The sequence below is a fragment of the Andrographis paniculata genome, unplaced genomic scaffold (assembly GCF_009805555.1).
Source record: "Andrographis paniculata isolate CXL003 unplaced genomic scaffold, ASM980555v1 Contig65END, whole genome shotgun sequence".
NCBI classification, from domain to species: Eukaryota; Viridiplantae; Streptophyta; class Magnoliopsida; order Lamiales; family Acanthaceae; genus Andrographis; species Andrographis paniculata.
This window is the reverse complement of record NW_026137601.1, coordinates 580828-602259: the sequence shown is the minus strand read 5'-3', so window position 1 is coordinate 602259 and position 21432 is coordinate 580828. Positions and strand designations below refer to the sequence as shown.

At 37.8% G+C, this 21432-nt stretch overlaps 5 protein-coding genes across 19 annotated transcripts; 3 read left to right on the top strand and 2 right to left on the bottom strand.

Annotated features, from left to right (window-relative positions):
• Positions 1–1070: 1070 nt before the first annotated feature.
• LOC127262252 (uncharacterized) lies at positions 1071–12321 on the bottom strand. 13 transcript variants are annotated; one of them, XR_007841097.1, is made up of 5 exons: positions 12152–12294; positions 11992–12057; positions 11166–11224; positions 10170–10264; positions 8777–9819 (listed from the first exon to the last, which is right to left on the bottom strand). XR_007841097.1 is itself a non-coding variant. In XM_051290862.1 (4 exons), the coding sequence occupies exons 1-3, from the start codon at positions 12197–12199 to the stop codon at positions 11177–11179; spliced, it is 162 nt and encodes a 53-aa protein (XP_051146819.1). In that variant the 5' UTR covers positions 12200–12294; the 3' UTR covers positions 10005–10264; positions 11166–11176. The 13 variants fall into 13 exon arrangements, 5 of the variants coding, with proteins under 5 accessions (XP_051146820.1, XP_051146819.1, XP_051146816.1 ...); XR_007841095.1 differs by having other exon boundaries at positions 10975–11224; positions 12152–12293; XR_007841096.1 differs by lacking the exon at positions 8777–9819 and adding an exon at positions 10975–11068 and having other exon boundaries at positions 10004–10264.
• On the top strand, positions 8118–9021 carry LOC127262253 (protein SMALL AUXIN UP-REGULATED RNA 12-like). The gene has a single exon (XM_051290864.1). It carries the CDS (start codon positions 8313–8315, stop codon positions 8634–8636), a length of 324 nt encoding a protein of 107 aa, XP_051146821.1. The 5' UTR covers positions 8118–8312; the 3' UTR covers positions 8637–9021.
• Positions 12322–12435: 114 nt separating the features above from the next.
• Positions 12436–14598, top strand: LOC127262251 (peptidyl-prolyl cis-trans isomerase Pin1-like). Its single transcript, XM_051290856.1, has 2 exons — positions 12436–12744; positions 14139–14598. Exons 1-2 carry the CDS (start codon positions 12510–12512, stop codon positions 14261–14263), a joined length of 360 nt encoding a protein of 119 aa, XP_051146813.1. The 5' UTR covers positions 12436–12509; the 3' UTR covers positions 14264–14598.
• A 1136-nt stretch (positions 14599–15734) lies between these two features.
• On the top strand, positions 15735–17567 carry LOC127262129 (amidophosphoribosyltransferase, chloroplastic-like). Its single transcript, XM_051290663.1, has one exon. The coding sequence runs from the start codon at positions 15759–15761 to the stop codon at positions 17457–17459; it is 1701 nt and encodes a 566-aa protein (XP_051146620.1). The 5' UTR covers positions 15735–15758; the 3' UTR covers positions 17460–17567.
• Positions 17568–17749: 182 nt separating this feature from the next.
• Positions 17750–21181, bottom strand: LOC127262127 (bZIP transcription factor 29-like). Of its 3 annotated transcripts, XM_051290662.1 has the most exons (6): positions 20872–21181; positions 19309–20698; positions 19082–19214; positions 18911–18995; positions 18415–18663; positions 17750–18199 (listed from the first exon to the last, which is right to left on the bottom strand). In XM_051290662.1, exons 2-5 carry the CDS (start codon positions 20607–20609, stop codon positions 18455–18457), a joined length of 1728 nt encoding a protein of 575 aa, XP_051146619.1. In that variant the 5' UTR covers positions 20610–20698; positions 20872–21181; the 3' UTR covers positions 17750–18199; positions 18415–18454. The 3 variants fall into 3 exon arrangements, with proteins under 3 accessions (XP_051146619.1, XP_051146618.1, XP_051146617.1); XM_051290661.1 differs by lacking the exon at positions 17750–18199 and having other exon boundaries at positions 18297–18663; positions 19309–20746; XM_051290660.1 differs by lacking the exon at positions 17750–18199 and having other exon boundaries at positions 18297–18663.
• Positions 21182–21432: the final 251 nt, after the last annotated feature.

The window sequence follows — 21432 nt, the reverse complement described above, 5'->3', positions numbered from 1 at the left end:
AACAGCAGATGGTTTCCTATGGTTTAATAGACCACAAGAAAAAATTCAAGTGGGCTGACACTAAATTATATGTCAAACCAATTAGCAGACCAATTTGTGGGACTCAAAAAGGATTATGCATCATTAGCTGTAAGTTGGGTGTTATGCATTCATCGGTGTCCCATGGATTACAAAGGACCCTCTGAAAAGGTCTCAGTCTCAACAATAATGCACTGTCTGCTGTTAGATAATCTTTTGATTATGAGAAGACAATTCCATGTGATTCTGCAAATGTTTTTGTCCACAATATACCCACTGAGTCTCTTCTCCACTCAATCTTGACCTTTCAAAGACATGATATTAATTACATGTTCCTCTATTGTCTACATAGGCACATGTACTTGTGTTATTTTTGTAATGTATATATAGAAAGCCTAAGTGCTCGTAACAAGATACAAGTCCAAAGAAGACAGGTTTCTTACACATCCTTAGACACACTGCTTCAAAAATATTACAGATTATTATACATCAACACAATGGCCTTCAACAGAATGTTGAGACGATCTTTATCCAGCGAAAGAAGATCAACTGCATCAGGAGCTGAAGTTCCCAAAGGGCATTTTGCTGTTTATGTTGGGGAGAGTGAAAAGATACGATTTGTCATTCCAGTAGCATACTTGAACCACCCTTTATTTCAAGATTTGCTATGTCAAGCAGAAGAAGAATTTGGATTCCATCATCCAATGGGTGGCATCACGATTCCTTGCAGCAAAGAGTTGTTCGTTGATATCACCTCCCAGATGCAAAGAACATAATTCATGCACTAATCTTAGAGCAATACAACTTTATTGTTAGTTTGTTAGATAGTTTTGGTACTATCCATATTTTTTCATTCTTTGAATGATGTATGCCACAGAAAAGACTCTGTTGTGCATAGACCTTTTCACTGGACAAATCTATACAAAGAAATTAGTTCTCAGGGCAGTTATGGATCCATCAATATATCCAACTTATCATTTCTTAATATATATTTCTGCATTTGGAGTTTCCCTTTTGCTACTACACGAAATATTGACAATCTGGAATGGATTTTGAAGATGGTTATTTTATAATTTAATTGATAGTCAAGAAAATTTGTCCCATAAACTATTGCTACTTTTAAGTCCAATATATATCAGCCTTTTTTGCAGAAATAGTCAAACTGATTATCTATAAAAGAATGCGTGAAACAACATTAATATATCTTACACTGTAAAATCCTAGGCCAAAGGTCAAAAGAAATTTTAAATTCTGTCCTAAAAACTAGAAATTCTAGTCAAGTATAATTATTAAGAATCACCTGCACTAGCTGTGCCATGGATTTCTAGGTGTTTGGTGGGATGGCAACGGTACTAATGATGCTTGTATGAGGTCCTGCATATAGCAGACAAAAAATAGACAGAGAAGGTGAAATCAGATTGATTTATGCCTTTCTTGGGTGTAATTTAGGTGCCACATATCACTATCACATTGAATAATATGAAGGACCACATATGGTTTTGAGCTGGAAAACTTGCCAACAAGAAATATTTGAAAATCTTTGTAATGATTGTAAGATAAATTCATGTGATCCACCATGTGCTGTGTTTCTAACATACTCACTACCCCCCCCCCCCCCCCACCTCCCAATTCACTACCAGTATGAGGTTAACTTCTTCTACCTAATCCTCTATATAATGCATCTACAAAAATATGGAGTTCTTTCATCAGCTTTGGTTTGTTTTACAAAAAATTACACATGTTTTCCTTAAATTCTTTCTTTCGGGTCATTGCAACAATGGCCATACACATACTAAGGTGGTCTATGTCATCTCAAAAAAGAACAAAATTTGAAGTCCAAGAGGAGCAATTTTCTGTATATTTAGGGGAGAATGAAAAGAAACACTTTGTCATTCCGGCGTCGAATTTGAAGCAACTAGCTTTTCAGGAATTTCGGATTGAAGTCAAGGAAAAATTTGGTCCCGTCATCCAATGGCCGGCCTCACACTTTCTTGAAATGAAGAGCTCTTCATCTATCACACCCCACCACCCAGATAGGGAAAATATATAGTGTATATACATACTAACTTTTTGAGGAAAACAATTTTAGTCATTAGTGTGTTAACCTGTTTTCTGGACTACATTATTAAGGACTTCTTGTTGTTCTGCATAGAGAAGATAGTTTTTTTTCTTTTTCACTCTCAGCGAATTCATGGAAGCAATATGAGGAAACTTGCACACTACAAACCATGTTAAGTTTGCAAAAGCATTAACCATCCAAACTATCATGCAATGTACTTGTGAGCTCTTATGTTCGGTCTTCATTAAAATTGTAGAAGACAAGTTATTTTGCCTCATGAAATTCTATGTTCTTTATTGTAACACTTCAACATAATTATTTTACAGAAATCGTAGCATCACAGATTCAAGAAAGGCAATTAATTTAAGAAAGCCCACATGGATTCTAGTAAAACTTGTTTCTTTCACTATTAATCATGAAGAAGTTTCTCACATGAATTTACTAAGAAGTAGCATTTGCAGAATTGTCCGAGGGACTACGTAGCCTTTGTTATGGGGAGATGGCATTGATAATTAATGAAATTTTCTCAGGACCATTGTTACCTACTGCAGACATGGATAGACTGGTCAGATCAAATTGTGCCCTTCTTGGATATAAGGTGGGTACATATCCATATATTACTGTCTCATTGACTGTTACAAAGGGTTAAACTATACCTGGAGAAATTGTCCACAGTAAACATATGCAATGAGTGGAAGACAAATCCCTGTTCATCATCATGCGCTAATACCTCTCAGGTTTACAAGGTATTTGCATCTTCCTCATCCTGTGCATAATAATGTACGGTGCTCTTACAATCCAGCAACATTCAGGTCCTTCCAGAATATAGGAAGTGTAATTCCTATCTTCCTTCTAACTCATGCGTGTATCCACCTCTAAAATTAATTCAACCATGGCCATGCATTCACAGGAAGCTCTGGTAGTCCTTTCAAGAAGTGAATTTTTTTAATTGTTCTCCCTTGAGCAGAAAAATGGCATACATACTGAGTTTCAGAATAGCTATAGCAGAATTATAGCCTTGTCACCAGTTGACATTATGGATTAAAATCCTCTTTTCTCTCCTTTGCATAGGCTAAGCTCAATCAGATTCATATTTATCAAAAGGATATACAAATAATTGATCTTCTTAGATCTTTCAAGAAGAAATATTCATGAAATATTTGTAGCAGGCAGAAATGTCTTTCCATTATCTATCTAACTATTATTTTAGAATTATATGCTCAAAATGAATGCTGGATATGAACTACTTATATGTGCGCCTATACATGCATATTTCTATCAATATGATGGAAATTATTGGATTTGTTACAGCTTTGGCCAAGGACTAAGGACCTCGTTGCCATCATGAATTGGTGGAAGGAGAGCATGCCATGCATTTTTTTGCAAGTAAACATTACTTGTAATGAATCGTGGATTATATTATTGTGTTTGGGAATATCACTTTAAAGAGTAGGATACATGAATCATTTATTCAAACCATTCATATCATGGAATCAATCTCATAAAGCAATTGTAACTCATCTAAAAACAACTAAAATCTTGGAAATATTTTAAACCAGCACAAAAGACAAAAATATTATTATCTTGTCGGCTACAAGTAAACATATTAGCACGGTCCTTGTTCTTTATTGTGATCATACAGTAGTTACATCTATAGAGAGTTTATGCTTGCTGAACCAGGAATCAGGACCTGTGAGTGATGATGAGGCTGGCTTCAAACTGAACTGAAGTTTTGGTTATCCAACAAGAATTGTTGACAGCCCAGATTTCAAGCTATTAGAGCATAGATTGCTAGAGTTTAATGTTGTTTTACCTTCTCTTCTTCACATTGAAGTTGGTAATTAGCTGTTGCACTTTTTAGGTGCAATCCTTGTCATTGCTAGTGTATATGTACGTATGTATGCTTAGGCATGTCTATGCAAGTAAATCTGAATTAGCTAAGGATGGAATGGAGACGGACAAAATTGAATGAATAATGCATCCTGTACAAGATCATGTGTACCCTGTTTTCGTAATTTTTTTAAAGAGTGTACATTCAGTATAAGTGTTCACACGTATCGCCTTTAGAAACCATAGTCAGGGGATAGATTAGGTACATTGAAGCCTATTATTATGGAATCTACAAGGTACTTGTTCTCTCAGAGACTCTTGAAGCTTTCTTTTTGATTTTATAAATATTGAAGTGCACTTCCTTTCATGATCTTTATATGTTTTTACAGTGCCTATGGAGGATCCCGGTAACAGGAAGAGGCAACACCTATGATCATCCCACTAAATAGAGATTCATGAACTTTTGGATGAAGGTGAGCACTTAAACTTGCTGCAACTCTTCAGGCATCTACACAGATTTTTTGAAGTGATCTGACAGCTCCAAATTGTAATTATGTGATCCATGTGCTATACCACTGATGGACTTGAAGTCACTTATGAAGTTGGGCTTGGGATGCTAACTTCTCAATCTTAAATGGACTTAAAGTTCAGTTGATATCAGGACAATCTTACAAAGACTGAATATTAATATTGAGGATGTCATCCCTAATTGCTGTCGTCTTGCTACGCTGATTAAGGAACACAAACTAATCTTGATCTAGACATGACCGGGTGGAATAAGCCAAAACTGTACCTTATGTTTCTCATCAAATCATAACCTCCACAAATCGTTTGACAACTCAAATAAAATACCTGAATCTATGGCAGTCTTGCATGATTTCTTCTACAAATTTAATTAGCAGAACCAAATGCTTTATGCATTCACATCTACTGGTTGCTGTCTGCTGTTCTTTTTATGCTTGGATAAATGAAGTGTTTGAGCTGACTTAGGTTTAATCGGGTTGGCATACACCAAGAACTGGTGTAGCATGCATGTGAGCTTAATTATGTAAAATTAGTTCCGAGCATCACTTGTTTTGGCCCATGCATATTGTTAATCATTTCTGTGTTCGTTATCTTGTAGCAGAAAATATACTCGTCTTGTCTCATTCGAACTCTACATTTTCCAAGTGATGAAGGGCATGCAGCTATATATTTAGGGTGAAGAGTTCTATTCTCGAGATAGACATGTTTTCACCATATATATTAAATATGCCAGCATGAATTGATTATACTACTGTAAACACAGCACTTGGACCAATTTTGTTAAGTAGGCAGAAGATGCATTTACAAAATCACAAGGGCTAACTTGGATTTGGGATAACATTGAAAATTTACGGAGGCTAGGAGAGTACTAATGCATCAAACCTGCTGATTCCTGGTTTGATCCTGTAATAAACCCTGCTGCTCAAATCAAATCCTGCATATTATATATATATATGTATGTATATATATATATAGTTAAGTTAATAATAATAATGTGTTCTTTAAACTAGGAGAGGAGTAAGGGGGGTTATGGGTGGGTATTATTTACTATTATTATTATTATTATTATTATTCCTTGTTGGTAGGCGGTGCTTAATTCATAAGGTGGCATGAATCCATAAAATGATCATCATCTATATATGTATCAGGTAGGAAATTGCCATATCCTTAAATGCAAAATTATTGCAAAAAGGGCCCCATATACAACTCCGGCACATTCTCCTGTTTCTACAATGTTGTGATATGTCTACATATGTATTAATTGTTGTCAACATGTGAGTTGGAGACCTGAGAAATGTATAATGTTATGCTCCTCCCTCCAGGTCTGCTCCGATCTCATGGCATAGACAATTGCCCTTTTTTTTTTTTTTTTTTTTTTTTTTTTGCTGAGCTGTAGTTGTTTTTGTTCAATTATCTTGATTTGAAACACCCCCTCCATTCCCATTCCCATTCCCATTCCCACTCCCTCTGTCTCTGCTTTCTCTCCTATTTGTTACCCTAGGAACATAAAGGGTTGCACAAAGCTACAATAGAGAGAGAGAGCAGTGAAAGAAAGCAAGAAAGTAAGCATATGAATATGATCTGTCTCTAAATTAACCCACACCTAATTAATATGAATGAATATGAGTTTCATAGTTTTGTCGATTCAGAAACAGAAACTTGGAAATGAGGTTATTTTTAGGTGGGTTGACAGTTTGGGGTAGTTGTGAGTGATCTCACAGACCCTTACTGCACTGGACGTCCTTGAAAGTTTTTAAGGCAAGAGTAACATGGGCTTCATGTGCCATACGGAAGGTCGTGTCGCCATCAACGCCCAAGAAAGGGAAATTCACTTGATATATTATTATTATTATTATTATTATGTTCATCTTATGAAAAAGAAAAACACAAACACAGTACATATAGTATTACTATTATATAGATATCATGGAATATAATGGACCACATCTCCTCTCCTCTCCTCTCCAATCTATATATTTATTCATTCTTCAATGATATATATAAATATAATCACCCTCATTCTTGTAACATGTCATGTGTGAATAAATAAATAAATAATTGTAGAGCAATTCAACACATGATTTTGTTTTCAGCAGCTGCTCATGTATATATATATATATAACTCTACAAATTAAAATACGTACATAGGAGATAAAAAGTGAGACATGAATCATCCAATTAGTGTAGTAGTCTGCAATGCTTCACCACTTGTAACCTAAGCAGCAGGTGAAGTATTTGAACATATATCTATCTATATATCTGAACCTTAGTTTATTCATATTTGTGTTTGGTATACATACACACATACATACATACATGTGATTGTGTAATAATTTTGGTTGTTAGTGTGGGGATAGAGAGAAGTTGTACTGTCAAGGACTTGAGGGTGAAGACAGAAATTAATATGCATATATATATATATATATATATTTGTGTATCTTCAGTGGATCTTGTTCTGAGCCTTGGAACATGCATGCGATGCGCCTATATATCGACATTCATATACATATATATAGATGTGTGAGTGTGAGTGGCTCTCGTTAATTACCATCCTGTGGGTTTCATCCCTCCCTCAGGACCACATTGACATACACACATTCATTGTTGATGTTCTCAATTCTCACCCTCAACTTGGTTGTGAGTGTGAATATTGAATGAGATTGAGATGCCATTCAATTTTCATTGATGCAATACCAATACAGGCAGCCAGCCCACAGTGAAAAAGTTAAGCAAGCATACATACTGTGGGTAATGTAATCTTATGTAATGTGTGCACTTGGGGTGTAAAAACATGTTTTTGGCAGCTTGTTCAGTAGTACTGATGGAATAGATAGATACCCTGAAAAGGGCTGGTCACATGGATTTGTGTAAGGATCTACTCAGGCATTTATATATATATATATATATATTCTGACAATAATTTAGCAGAATCTCAAGCCCAACAATGGCAAAAATACAAGGAGAGGAAAGGGTTATCATTCGTACCTTTCTGGTACAGTTAGTTTGTATAAGAAACCCCCACGTTTCTGCTACCTCAATTCAATTGAAAATAATAAGCAGATTATTATTAATATTTATCACTACAACTCCTTTTAATTAAGACAAAACAAAGAGGGGTTTGTTTTGATTGGCTCTGGAGAGAACTGGTAAAACACTCTCCCCTAATAATATTAGTTCACTACTCTTAACTACACATATTATATACATTACTTTAGCCTTGAAAAACACAGGGGGGGAAGGAAAGAAGAGAGTGGGAATAGAGACGACAGAATGTTGGGAATTGAAACATGGACTCACTCACTCACTCACTAGAGTAGAGTAGTGTTGTGTGTGGAAAAGCATGATGTTGAGAACTGGTGAAACCGACTCCCAACAGTGAAAGCTAAAGTATGTAATGTAATGAAGAGATTATTATATTATAGTATTTGATTTTGATTTTGATTTTTTATTTTTTTACGAGGGAGGAAAGGGTCCAACATCCATCCATACAGCCATAGGGCCAAGCAAGCAAACATCAACTACAACAGCAACAGAGATTAGCACAGCAAGTGGAGTGGGCTTGGTCCCTATGTTGTCCTTTCATAGTTACAAAAAGCCCAAAATACCCGTGGTGTGTCCCTCACCCCCCGCCCCCACCTCCCCTACACCTACCCCACCTTTCTCCATAAATACCCACCTTCAGATCCCTCTTCGCATCCCCCTCACCACAATTTCTTCCCACTTGCAGCCTGCCTTCATATTCATAGCATAGCTGAGCTGAGTTGCTTGCATGCTTTCTTTCTGCAAAATCTAGTTACCAATCCTGCCTCGACACACACTTTTTTTGTTTGTTTGATTCTGTTTTTTGTTTTTGAAAGCCACCATCATCATATATAACAATATGGCCATCAAGAAATCGAACAAATTGCCACAAGCAGCAGCTTTGAAGCAAATCCTGAAAAGGTGCTCCAGTTTGGGCAGGAAACATGGGTACGATGATGCAGAGGAAAATGGGCTGCCGGAGGATGTCCCAAAAGGGCACTTTGCAGTTTATGTGGGTGAAAATCGAAGCAGATACATTGTGCCTATTTCTTTCTTGACTCACCCAGAATTTCAGTCTCTGCTCAACAGAGCTGAAGAGGAGTTTGGATTTGATCATGAGATGGGCCTCACTCTTCCCTGCGAAGAAGTCGTTTTCCGATCCCTAACTTCCATGCTCAGATAATAAATCCTATTATCCTATTATTATTATTATTTATTCTAAACTAACCCCCGTAACAATTAAGGGTGGGTTATTTAATTTTCTAGCTAATTTTGGAGGAAGAAGATCGATGATCAGGATGGAATGCAGCTTTGCTACTGCTGTTGCTGCTTTTTGTCTTTTTTTAAACATCTTTCTTCACTCATGGAAGATCTATATATATATATATATATTTGTAGTCTCTAACCCATGACCCATGAATATTAATTAATGTTTTCTGGGTTGGATCTGATTTGTAAAAACAGCCTGTAAATTTTCCTCACAGTGGTGTTTCCATGCACCCTGAGAGAGAATCGTTTCGTCAATATTATTCATTCTATGTTCAATCAGTACTCTTTGCTTTTCTATATTTCTTTCCTTCTTTCTTTCTTTATTTCCATCTTTTTCAACTTATCTTTTTGCATGTTCAACCCAACCCAGCTCTGTTGCATTTGATGGAGACCTGAGGGCAGGAATTAGAATGACACATTCTACAAGTTACAACTACTGTTCCTCATGATTATATAATTACTACTAGTATAAGTATTATACCCTCACAAATTTGACTTACTATTGAGATTATTATTATTATTATTATTATAATGATAATATAATATATATGATAATTCCAATCTAGCACATACAGTTTAGGTAGCATATGACCTCTGCTTTTAATATTTGAAAGGATTATTTCTGAACATGCAACAGCAACAGCAGCAGCAATGGAGCAAGTCTTTTCAATGTGAATCTCAAAACTAAGGCCAAACTCTTGCCTGTTTAACTTTAATTGCATTTACCCATCAAACTGGGATAGCCCTATTTGCATAAATTCAATAACAAAAATATACACTAAATTGGGATGTCCCTCCTATCTAGTATGCAAACACATGCAAATGCAGCACCCAAAAATAAATTAATATTTACTTCACTTTTATTTAATTTACTTCTTTTTTGTAAATCAAGAATACTTAATAAATGAGTTGGTGGAGTAGATATTTCACATTTATTAGGCCTTATTATATGTATATAATACTATAAATGTGTAGCGTAGAAAATACTGGTCCATTGTAAATTTGTTGATGAAAATGATGAGTCTTGAACATGCAGCATGCTTGTCTCTACATACTCGTATTCTTCTTCCTTGTACTTTTGAAGCAAATAAGATTATCTAAAAAAAAAAAAAAAGTTAAAAATGTAGGGTGCATGGATCTTGCATTGCATGCATGGTCATGGATGCCTTTCCACAAACACACAACTCACCCCACTTCGAATATTTTATGAGACAAATATCACTTTTGTATTATTTTATATGCAGATATTGTGCATTACTTTATATCCCTCGAAACCTACACAGGAAAAAACAAAAAGACTTTTTCTTTTTGTAATATATACTTGCTGTATGTAATGTGTAGTGTGTGTGAAATCTTTTGATAGATACACATTAACTTAAGAGAGGGGTAGGGACCAATGTTATGAAATCAAAAACAGTAATGAAATAAAGTAGGTGCAAATGTTTACCTGACAAAGTCACTTGTTATCAGATGTGTTTAATTTGCATAATAAGTCGAGTCCCTTCATTCAAGTCATCCATGTCACTCCATAACCATTCTTATCTGCAACAGCATTTTTGGATTGGAATTACTGTCTGGCCTTCTTGTGTCCAATCAGATCAAAATCGAAATACATAAATAAATAAATAACTGAATATATTATGTATTTAAAATAATGACATGGAAAAACTAAAAGAGAGGAAGCTTCCTTTGAATCTAATCCGTATAATCTCTGTGCATTTTTAATGTCCAGAACTTTAAACTCCTCTTTTTTCTTTTTTTTATTACTACTACTACCACTGTTGTTATTTTTGATCTACACTTGTGAAACTTAAATAGTAATTGAATATAGTTTGTGTTCCAAGTAAGTTCAAGATGATGCTTATCTTGTTTATGTAGCATTCTTGGAAACAAAACATTTTGTAATATATTTCTGGTTAAGGCTCAGTGATCAATAACAACCAATATGAGCTGTCCAATGCTAATCTTCTGGCCCTACTTTGTTGCCCCCAAATTCAAATCACATAACCCCTTTGAAGCTGTTGAACATATTAAAGCTCTCTTCAATAATAATATGAAATGTTTGTTCCACATTTTATTCAGACAACTGCCATCCTATGGAATTTACAGTAACTTTTTAATAAAAAGATTATTGTCAAAACCTAAAGCACACCAGAAATACATCCAAACACACCAGGTGACACATGTAGTTCAATAGTTTCACTTTCATCACATTATTCAGATCTAATGGAGGTATGCACACCAAACTTAACTTGAACGGCCCCGCAAACAAAGGCCTTAAATATCACTTAGCCGGGCAGAGATTAGGCCTGTGAATTGGAACCATTGCCCACATCACAGACTCAGCTGTGGTAAAAAAAATTGAGGTCTTTATACATCAGGCCATAGTGAAAAGGTAATGTTTCCCATATGGTATTCTAAACGGAAAACCAAAAGAAAATACTCGGTGTCCTCCTAGTGTTGTCCTTTAGCTTCAGCTTTCTTGTGAGATTTGGCCTGAAACTGGAAATTTTTTAAGGGAAACGAGCAAAACTGTAAGTCTTGTTGATGCTAGCACAAATGATGAGAAAAGATTCATCACATAACAAAGCGATTGTTGCTGAGTGCAATCTATTCTACTATTCCAATGAATCTAAAGATCTTCAAAGAATTTCCTTGTACAACATAATTGACACAAGCACCTCTATGTTGATGAAGTTGTACCTAACACAGATCAAGAATGCAAGAAACATAAAAGTTCAGTGTAAATCCAGTTTTAAGAATGATTCTTGAATAATCCAACACACAAATGTTTATATTTACAGCTTCATCCTGATCCATCAGGATATCTACAAATCTAGGCATTTGAATGGCAAAAGTTCAATTTAAACAGGGATAAGCAAACTCAATTCAAGGCCCTTGTATGATAGCAATAGTCTCTCTTAAACTAACCATGTGCCCCAATGTTCTCCTTCAACAATTATATGATCAGTTTTAATTGAGTCTTATTTTATTACCTGGTTCAAGATATACCAATCCAATCATCCAAAAATGTCAGAACCAAAAAAATCATCAAAATTGGCATGAATTTACCGGTGCTTAAAAAACAACTTAACTAATCACCAGTATTAACCACAACAGAAGTTTTTAAAGTATGTTAATTTGCGGCATAACAAACACTTAGATTCTAGAAAATAACAAGCATTACCTTAAGAATCTTGAGCTTTATTTAAAGTATGTTTATTTGCGGCATAACAAGCACTTAAATTCTAGAAAATAACAAATATTACCTTAAGAATCTTGAGCTTTATGCTCCCGTAGACAACTCCAAACGAGAAAGCGGAAACCCTAGCAACCTGCCCCGTTTTGAATGTTCAAAACTCAATAATAACACAAAGTATGCACCATCGTCAACATTCCTAATAGATCGGAAAATGAAATAGGAATTACCAACGCGAGCGTGCTAGTGCCGGAGTATGGTCCAGGCGGCGGCGCCATTGATGCGAGCTGCAGACATTTGTGGAAATATATGGCAAGCCAGTTTTGTTCCTTTCTATGACTTCTCTTAATTATTTGGGCCAAATATTGAGCAAAAAATAATTGTGCCATGTTCCTCATATTTGCTAAAAAATAATTATTTGAGCCTGAAAATGATTTATTGGGCCCATTTGGGCCCTTTGACTTTGCACCACCAAAACAACGTCGTTTAGAGAACACTTAAATCCCCCGTTCAGCTCCCACAGATACACTACCATCTTCCATCGAGCAGCCGATCTCCGCTACCAAGAATTTCAGCTAGATACTTGAAATGTCGTCGAGCGAGCAGGTCAGAGCGTCTCACATATTGATCAAGCATGAAGGATCCAGGCGGAAGTCGTCCTGGAGGGATCCCGAGGGCAGCCGCATCTCTGCCACCAGCAGGGATGAAGCTGTAACGCAGCTCAAAACCATCCGAGATGATATACTTTCTGGAAAAGCAAAATTCGAAGATGTGGCATCTCGAATCTCTGACTGCAGCTCTGCCAAGCGTGGTGGCGATCTTGGTAGGGAAACTGAAATTCTTGTTCTTGGATGTGGTTATTTGGTCAGTTCGATGCATCACTTTTCAGTCTTTCATGGCTTATGATTTCAATGCTTGGTGTTTTCGAATTTATTTGCCTCGTTCGGCAAGGCGTCATTTTATGGCAGCTGCTGCTTTGGTTCTTGCTAGATTGCTCTGAAGATTTGGATTGGTTGTTGAGATATTATTTAAACGTCATCGCTGTTTATACGATCCTTGATTAATGAAATTCACTACAGCCTCCTATGGTATGAATATAATGACATAGAAGAAGTGGTGTCAGTGTGTGTCTGATTTTGTAAAATAAAATAAACTTGTAACAGCTTATAAATCTTGATGAAACTTCCATGGGATTCAGACAGAGTTAGGCATAATGGTTGGGAACTGAACAGTTGGACAACTGAGATCTAATGATAGTGTTAAAGGGCTATGCAAGTTGTGCAGAGTATATGTCACAGGGAAGACATGTACATAGAGGTGGGCATCTGAAGTTGCTTAGGTTTATAATGCCTGTTAATTAAGTTTACACTTTCTGCAATGTTAGTTCAGTTCAGATGATATTCTCATTGCAGCTGTTTAAACTTAAACATCTAATTCTTGATGTTTCTTTTGGTTTGGCTAATGGACTATGATGAGCAATCTTCTGTAAAATTTGTGTATTTCTTGGTCAAAATGATCGCTTTTTGGTTGTACCATTAGTTCATTTATCTTTATATTTTTTACTTTTTTCATGGGTGTCTTTGTGTTGGTTATGCAGTGAAGCTAGCATCCATGCTAACATATCTTCGGTTGATTGAATATAGATAAGATGTTTTGTTTGTTGATTGATATTTATCACTTGAACATCAAAATGTGTTTTCCATTCCGATTAGATGAACCCAATGAAAAGCCTTTTTGGAAATCACCTCCTGAACATAATTAGTATCATGCTTCTATGTTCACCTATAAGTAAATGTGGCTGTACTATTTTCACCTCTAATGCTATTCTTGATGCATTCTTATATGCTTGAGTTGATTGTTAGTAATATTCTTTATATTTTCTTTCCATGAAAATTCCTCAGTTCATAGCTTTGATACTATGATGTTGTCATGACATGACCAGAGTTTCATTCTAATCTCCTTGCATGAAGAAACTGAATTTACGGTTGTTATATTTACCTCTTTGACTGAAAAGCAATGCTGCTCTCGGCAGCCAAACAGGACTTGCAAGGCCAATTTTCCCTTGTTCCTGTTTTAGTATCGTGTTCATATTTTTGCTTGATTGCTATCACACTTAATATATGTGTAGATATGAGTCCTCTCTTTTATTCAGTAACTTCATTTGCCCAAGTTCAAAGAACTAACAAGACTGCGACCTTGTTCTGTTCGTGTTTCTAGGTCCCTTTGGCCGTGGTCAGATGCAGAAACCATTTGAAAATGCTACATACAGTTTGAAGGTCGGTGAAATTAGCGACATCGTTGACACAGACAGCGGGGCTCACATAATACTAAGAACAGGTTGACACAACCTTGGGCAAGGAAAAGATTAAAGGAAAGCCCTTCAGAATCAAGACTATGTCTCTTAAGACTCTTTGCATCCTGTTATTTCATCCTTTTTATAATTCCAAAATACTCTCCAACACTGTATTCCTATTTCTCTCTGTTTGGCAAAGACTTTATTAAATTTCCCAATGCACAATGGTAAATAACCAGGACAGACAGAGTTCTCTTCCAGAAATTTTAAGCATTGCTGCTACCATTATGGATTTAGAACTATTAGATATTGTTAAGAATATGATATCATTATTAGGGTGGTGTCACTAATTTCCTCTTCTTGCAATATTATAGTCTGTGTACAGTTCATATCTAGCATTGATTCAGGTGGCCCACATGTATGTATATATATATATATGCATATTTATGGGGTCATGTATATCCCTTTTTTTGTTCTTTTCTACATGCAGATGGTCTCCAAGAACTGGTAATCTCAGTATCACCATTCACACAGGCATCACGCAACCATACATACACCTGCCTTTTACTTTTACTTTTACTTTTATCTTCTTCCATTGATACTGATACTCATTCCTTTCAAGTTTCAACCATTAAATTTGCAAATATTTTGGACAGTGATTGGAAACACAGAACAATTAATTGACTTAAATTATGTGGTGCTGAGATTTCAGCAGTGGGGATATAAAGGTGAGAATTTTTGAATTTTGTAGTCAACAGTGGCAGGCAGGCATCGAGCCCACAAAAGGTTTAGCAGAATATTGAAGATAGTATATAAATTATAATGATCAAGAAGCCCTTTTTCTTTGTATTATTTTATTTGAAGTGGATAATCATTATCAAGATCATGGATTAATTCCTTTATATTATTAAATCCTATCCTCCTCATTTGAGTGTGTGCATGATCCAAGTCATTTGGTTACATATACATACCTGGCTATACTTTTTTTTGTTTTTTCTTTTTTAATTCAGGAGTAAATTCGAAGAGTAGGTGTGGCTAATTCTTACTTTATAAATAAATAAATAATAATAATAATAATAAAACAATATATATGTATGTCAATTAATATTAAATTTAATAAGATAACAAACAATTTGTAAAGATGATCTTTAGGGGTGCGAGATCATGAGTTCAAATATTTATCAGTTATTAGATTTGTTACCTTCTTTATAAAATTGAAGAAAATTTATGGTCCATCCACTTAAAAGTTTGTTTTAATACTTATATTTATATAAAAATCATTATTAAATGCAGTACTTTATATCAACTATAAATTAGATATAGTATATGATAGTATTAAATAATGGAGTAAAAAATAATTGTACTTGACGAGTAAAGTTAAGTATTTTTGGTCGTGTCACATAAATTTGACTTCAACCCATCTGTCCACCAATCAAGTGCCGCCACGTCTAACCTTTACAATTCTCTCAACACTATAATTTCGGCAAAAACCTATTTCATTAATTCATCCTGCACAACTCCCTCCCACGCCACCGACCTCTTTAATGGCCGCCGCCGCCGCCGCCGCCGCCGCCGTTACTCGTTCCTCCTCTTCTTCGTCCTCCAGACTAACCAAACCTCTTCCGCCGCCGGTGAAGCCTTTCACTTGTTCCTTCCCTAAAAACCTCCGAAAACCATATCCTATTCTAGTCTCGAAAAATCCCATAGCGGATATCGTCTCGACCTACAAGCAATCAACCATTGCGGATGCTGAAGCCGATGAAATTCAAGTTTCTGATAGTTACGATGATAAGCCTCGGGAGGAGTGCGGCGTCGTTGGAGTGTTCGGCGACCCAGAGGCCTCCCACTTCTGCTACTTAGCGCTCCACGCTCTCCAGCACCGCGGCCAAGAGGGCGCTGGGATTGCGACGGCGGAAAAAGGCGTACTCCAGTCGGTGACCGGCGTAGGCCTCGTCTCCGACGTCTTCGACAAATCGAAACTGGCTGAATTGCCTGGAAACATCGGCATAGGGCATGTTAGGTATTCGACGGCTGGTTCTTCGTTGCTGAAAAACGTGCAACCCTTCGTTGCCGAATCTCTCGGAATTGGAGTGGCTCACAACGGAAACCTGGTGAATTATCAATCCCTGCGCGCGGGGTTAGAGGAGTCAGGGTCGATTTTCAGTACGACGTCGGATACAGAGGTTGTTCTTCATCTGATTGCAGCTTCCAAGTCGCGGCCATTGTATGTCAGAATCATTGAAGCCTGCGAGAAGCTGGAGGGAGCCTATTCCATGGTGTTCCTGACCAAGGACAAGCTGGTGGCTGTGCGCGATCCATTGGGATTCCGGCCATTGGTTATGGGAAGGAGGAGCAATGGAGCCATCGTTTTCGCTTCAGAAACATGTGCATTAGACCTAATCGAGGCGACATATGAACGCGAAGTTCTCCCCGGCGAGGTTCTGGTGGTGGACAAGGAAGGAATTCAGGAGTATTGTTTGACGCCACGTCCGGTGCCTAAATCGTGCGTCTTTGAGCACGTGTACTTTTCGCAGCCGAGTTCCGTGGTGTTCGGGAGGTCTGTGATGCAATCGAGGCTTGCATTAGGCGAAATCTTAGCGACAGAATCGCCTGTGGATTGCGATGTTGTGATTGCAGTCCCGGATTCAGGGGTGGTGGCAGCAATTGGCTATGCTAAGAAAGCCGGGGTGCAATTCCAGCCGGGTCTGCTGAGATCGCACTACGTAGGAAGGACGTTCATCGAGCCTTCTCAGCCGATCAGAGACTTTGGCGTAAAGCTGAAGCTGTCGGCGGTGAAGGCAGTGTTGGAGGGGAAGCGCGTGGTGGTGGTGGATGACTCGATTGTTAGGGGAACAACTTCGCTGAAGATAGTGAGGCTTCTGAGGGACGCGGGAGCGAAGGAAGTGCACATGAGGATTGCGAGCCCTCCGATCATAGGGTCGTGCTACTATGGAGTGGACACGGCTAGTAGGGAGGAGTTGGTGTCGAGCAGGATGGGGGTGGAGGAGATAAGGGATATGATCGGGTCGGATTCGTTGGCATTTGTGTCGCTGGAGAGGATGAAGGAAATGATGGGGGATGATTCCGACAAGTTCTGTTATGCTTGCTTTGATCGGGAGTATCCGGTGCCGGTGCCGGAGCTGGAAGCGAAGGTGGTGAATGGTATGGGAAATAGAAAAGAATGTGAAGGTGAAGCACGAAGGGTGGTGGAGGATCTGAGTATTCTTACTAATTTAAGAAGATAGGATTAGGTGGTTTTGTTTTTTGAATCACGGGCATACTATTACGCTTATGAGACTTCTTGATGACTGATTAAATAGGTAGTTTTGATTATTATTATTGGCATGTTTTTGTGTTCAAACCTATGCAGAGCAGAGCAGAGCATACGTACTGACATACATACATGCGTTTTGAATGGAAATTCTTTTCCTACTACTGACAGGGCTTGTTTATGCACGTTGAGATCTCGCCAGTTTGGTTATTCATGCAAATGCAAATAATCCTCTCCCTATCTCAAAATAATACTTGATGGGACTTTTGTCTTTGACAAATCCAGCTGTCTTATCCTATTCTATTCATGGGTGGGTCAAATTATGTCCACAACATGATTAACGCCGCGATTTCTGCCTCATCTAAGTCATAACACACATACATACATACATGCATGCATAATTGCATACACGGAAATCTAATGCCATCTCATCACCTGCCTCATAATATATACACACACACACCGGATCCTGTCCCAAAAATAAACTCTATCTCCCTATCCTCACAATACATATTATGTATGGGGATAGAATGTGTTAATGGGACATATATTAGTGTGTGTATATATATATATACACATATATATGTATGTATACCTACATATAATAAAATCGAGACAAATACTTACTTCACCAAATACCAGACAGACTGACACCGGATCCACCAACAAACATGGAGCTCCTCCTAGTCCTAGACCAATGATCACCAACTCCACCTGCGGCTTTAAATTACTGTAAGATAACTCTTGTGACAGAATAAGAAACAAATTAAGGTCCCAACCAGCATTTCAACTCATCGTAATGAGCTGTGTGTATGTATGTGAACTAATGAATGAATATAACTCAGTCAAATCTCCACAATAATAATAATAATAATAATAATTTAGGATATTGTAGCCCCATTGATGCCTGCCATCAAAAGCTGACATACCTCAGCATGTTTTCAAACAATGTCCCCTTCCACTCCAAGATTATTGGTTTGATTCATTTTCTGTAGATGTGTTTCCGGTGCCATTTGGCTGCTGGGATTGTGTCTGATGCATGTTGAGTTGGGTTGCTTGATGCTGGTATATCTGGGTGCTGTTGATTGAAAGCTGCTCAAACTTTGAGGTGTCTCCGCTTAGTTCAGCCGTTGCAATCTTTAGGCGACTCACCTCAGCCGTCAACGCCTCGTTCAGAGCTGTTCCAAGATGCACGTGCAACCAAAATTTATATATTTCACTACTCAAACAAACTAAGAGGCTTAGTCAGTACTAGCATAATGATGTAGGAAACAAGGCAGAACCATTGCTTCTTCTGGGGATTCCTGGAACAATAACTTCACATATATATGCAGCTTATTATAATCCAACAAATTCAGACAGAAACCTCGTATCTGGTTTTGAAAATAATACAGATGTGAAAAGAACAGAGTATGAAATTTATACCATCTCGAAGTTGGGCTTGTTGCTCCATTGCCTGCAACCGAAACTTCAGCTCATTGTTCTGGCTAGTGAGGCCAGCAGAGTCCCTCTGAATATAAAATTAAGAAGGTAGTAAGCAATTACAAGAAACTGGGAAACCTTCCCACAAAACACTAATTGTAAGCTAGCTCTCACTTGTAGCATAGTAAGCTTGGCAGATAATGTGGTTGCTTCAGTTTGTAAAGTCTGTACTTTATGTTCCAACTCAGCTATATATCTCATTTTTCGCTCTTTTGAACGAGCAGCAGATTGCCTGTTGGCTAGGATCCTGAACACAATACACATTCACTCATAAAACTCAAAACTATTTCCAATGAATATAACATTGTGAACTTTAACAATGGATTGATGTCACGGATCACCTTTTAGCCCGCTTGGGATCGCTTAATGCGATCTCAGAAAGTTTCTCATTAGCCATAATTTTCTTCAGTTCAGCTCCAGTAAACTCACCATTCCCAAACTCCATGTTGAAACTATTCGAGTTTGAATCTATTGAGTTTGATGGAGAGAGTTGGCCCAGATGGGCTCCTGGGGATGGAGGCATCTTCGAAGAATCATCCCCAAAGTTCATATTTCCCATGAAACTATCCATTGAGAAGCTTCTATAGTGCCGAGTAGTTGGAGCAATGTCTCCCCCAGCATTCCTTTTGATCCCTTCCCTCTTTGCAGGCAGTGAAGCTACTCCCCCTTTATGTGTACTATTCCCACTTTCATTGATGCTGCTGGTCGCTTCATTATCACTGGTGTCACCTCCATTTGTCTTGGAGCCACTAGCTCTACTATCTAAATCTTCTCGATTATCATTCTCAAGCTTCTCATCGGCACCAAAATTATTATTGAACTTGTCCATGTCCTCCAAATTCATGTAAGCAGAAAAAAGGTCATCAACTACCTCTCCTTCCGATTTTCTCTCCCCCATCCCTTCAACATTGCTCTCACCTCCTTTCTCCCAACTCAATTCTGTTTTAACCAACTGCTTCGGGTGATCACCTGAATTACCTCTTGCAGTCGCTGACCAATCTAAAGCACTAGGACTTCTCAATGGTGGAGTCAGCAGTGAAGAATGCATAGATGTAAATCCAAATGGGATATCGCTGTTGGACCTTCTGTGAGCCTTAGATGGAGGAAGAGTTTCACCAACTCTAATTAAACCACCCCCTGTAAAAGGTGACCGCGGCAGCAAAGAATGTGAGCTCTCATTCCTATCCTCCATAGGCACATCCGCTAATAAATGGTCAGATACAGAATTCAAAGGCAAGTCTCGATATGGTGAAGGGCTCAATGGCGGCAATGAATCAAGGGCAAAAATAGCTGGCTGTGACAACGACCGAGCATGGCTCGGCTTTGAACTGCTACTACAACCACTGAAATTTTGCACTCCTGCCGGCTGATTGACAGGCCGATTCACTGGGATCTGTGAATAAGGTGAAATCGGAGGAATTTGTGGGTGTGAGGGTGGAATGCCAACTCTTTTACCAGTATTTTCAACCCCCCAATTGGGTGGGATTTGTCGAATCTGGCCTCGAAACTGTGGCATGTTTAGCAGAGGTACATCGGGTTGGCTCATCGGAAGGGCATGAGGTGGTTTAGCAAGTGAAGATGGAGATGTTCCGAAGGAAGATTGAGCTCTTTGCGAATTAACTTCCTCACTATCGCTAGCCATTTCTTAAGTATCACTGTCGGAAGCCGATCAATCTAAGAAACCTCTAAATACCGAAACAAAGATCACCGTAACTCCTCCACACACGTCAACTGCAGAAAGTGACGAATCGACAAAATAAATTGGGCAAACGCATCTACCTATCAACAAGCAGATTATCAAAGTAACACCGGAATTGTGCAGAAAAGGAAATTCCAGCAAAACAAAAACGGTGCTACGGAAAATAATGAGATGGTAAGAGTAAGAAAAGCGTTGATCTACCTACCATTCTGAGGAGGTGCGCAGGATATGGAGATTATCCGCCAGAATTGCGGGGAAATTGAGGCAGTGAGCGTGCCATAAATAAAGAGTGCAGGAATAATTGGTCTCCCCGTCTCCTCTCTTCTCTTCTCCTCCTCTCTTGTACAAGCAAGCAGGCAGATTTCTTTCTGCTTATGGCGAAGACAGCGACTGGTATGACTATTGCACGGGCTTCATGACTCATCACTACTGCTTGCTTGCTGCGATGCTATTGCTATACTTACTGCTGCTGCTACTACTACTGCTCCTCCTGCCTTTACTCCTTTACTTGCCAAAACGCGTGAATTTATCAATCTCATTTCAACTTCATTTCGCCCCAATTTGCATCTACATCGCATTTCAATTTCACTCGTAATTATTACGCTTTGAAATTTTGAAGCTTTTGGTAAAAAAAAAAAAAACTACAAATATCCGTCTCATTTAATTTGATCATTCCTTCTTTCTATTTTTTTTTTTTTATGTATTTCATTTTGTCATTTTTTTTTCAAATGTAATTATATATTTTAATTATATTTTAAATTTTATA

Bases quoted from the DNA above. Each gene is read 5' to 3' on its own strand.
- LOC127262252 (XM_051290857.1), bottom strand. From the start codon at position 12,319: ATGAGGAACATGGCACAATTATTTTTTGCTCAATATTTGGCCCAAATA. The intron at 12,058-12,151 runs GTAATTCCTATT...AAAACGGGGCAG, and splicing joins GCACTAGCACGCTCGCGTTG to GTTGCTAGGGTTTCCGCTTT. The intron at 11,426-11,991 runs GTAATATTTGTT...GATCTGTGTTAG, and splicing joins TAAAGCTCAAGATTCTTAAG to GTACAACTTCATCAACATAG.
- LOC127262129 (XM_051290663.1), top strand. From the start codon at position 15,759: ATGGCCGCCGCCGCCGCCGCCGCCGCCGCCGTTACTCGTTCCTCCTCT.
- LOC127262253 (XM_051290864.1), top strand. From the start codon at position 8,313: ATGGCCATCAAGAAATCGAACAAATTGCCACAAGCAGCAGCTTTGAAG.
- LOC127262127 (XM_051290662.1), bottom strand. From the start codon at position 20,609: ATGGCTAGCGATAGTGAGGAAGTTAATTCGCAAAGAGCTCAATCTTCC. The intron at 18,996-19,081 runs GTGAGAGCTAGC...TTTTATATTCAG, and splicing joins CCAAGCTTACTATGCTACAA to AGGGACTCTGCTGGCCTCAC. The intron at 18,664-18,910 runs GTATAAATTTCA...ATCTTGGAACAG, and splicing joins ACAAGCCCAACTTCGAGATG to CTCTGAACGAGGCGTTGACG.
- LOC127262251 (XM_051290856.1), top strand. From the start codon at position 12,510: ATGTCGTCGAGCGAGCAGGTCAGAGCGTCTCACATATTGATCAAGCAT. The intron at 12,745-14,138 runs GTAGGGAAACTG...TCGTGTTTCTAG, and splicing joins CAAGCGTGGTGGCGATCTTG to GTCCCTTTGGCCGTGGTCAG.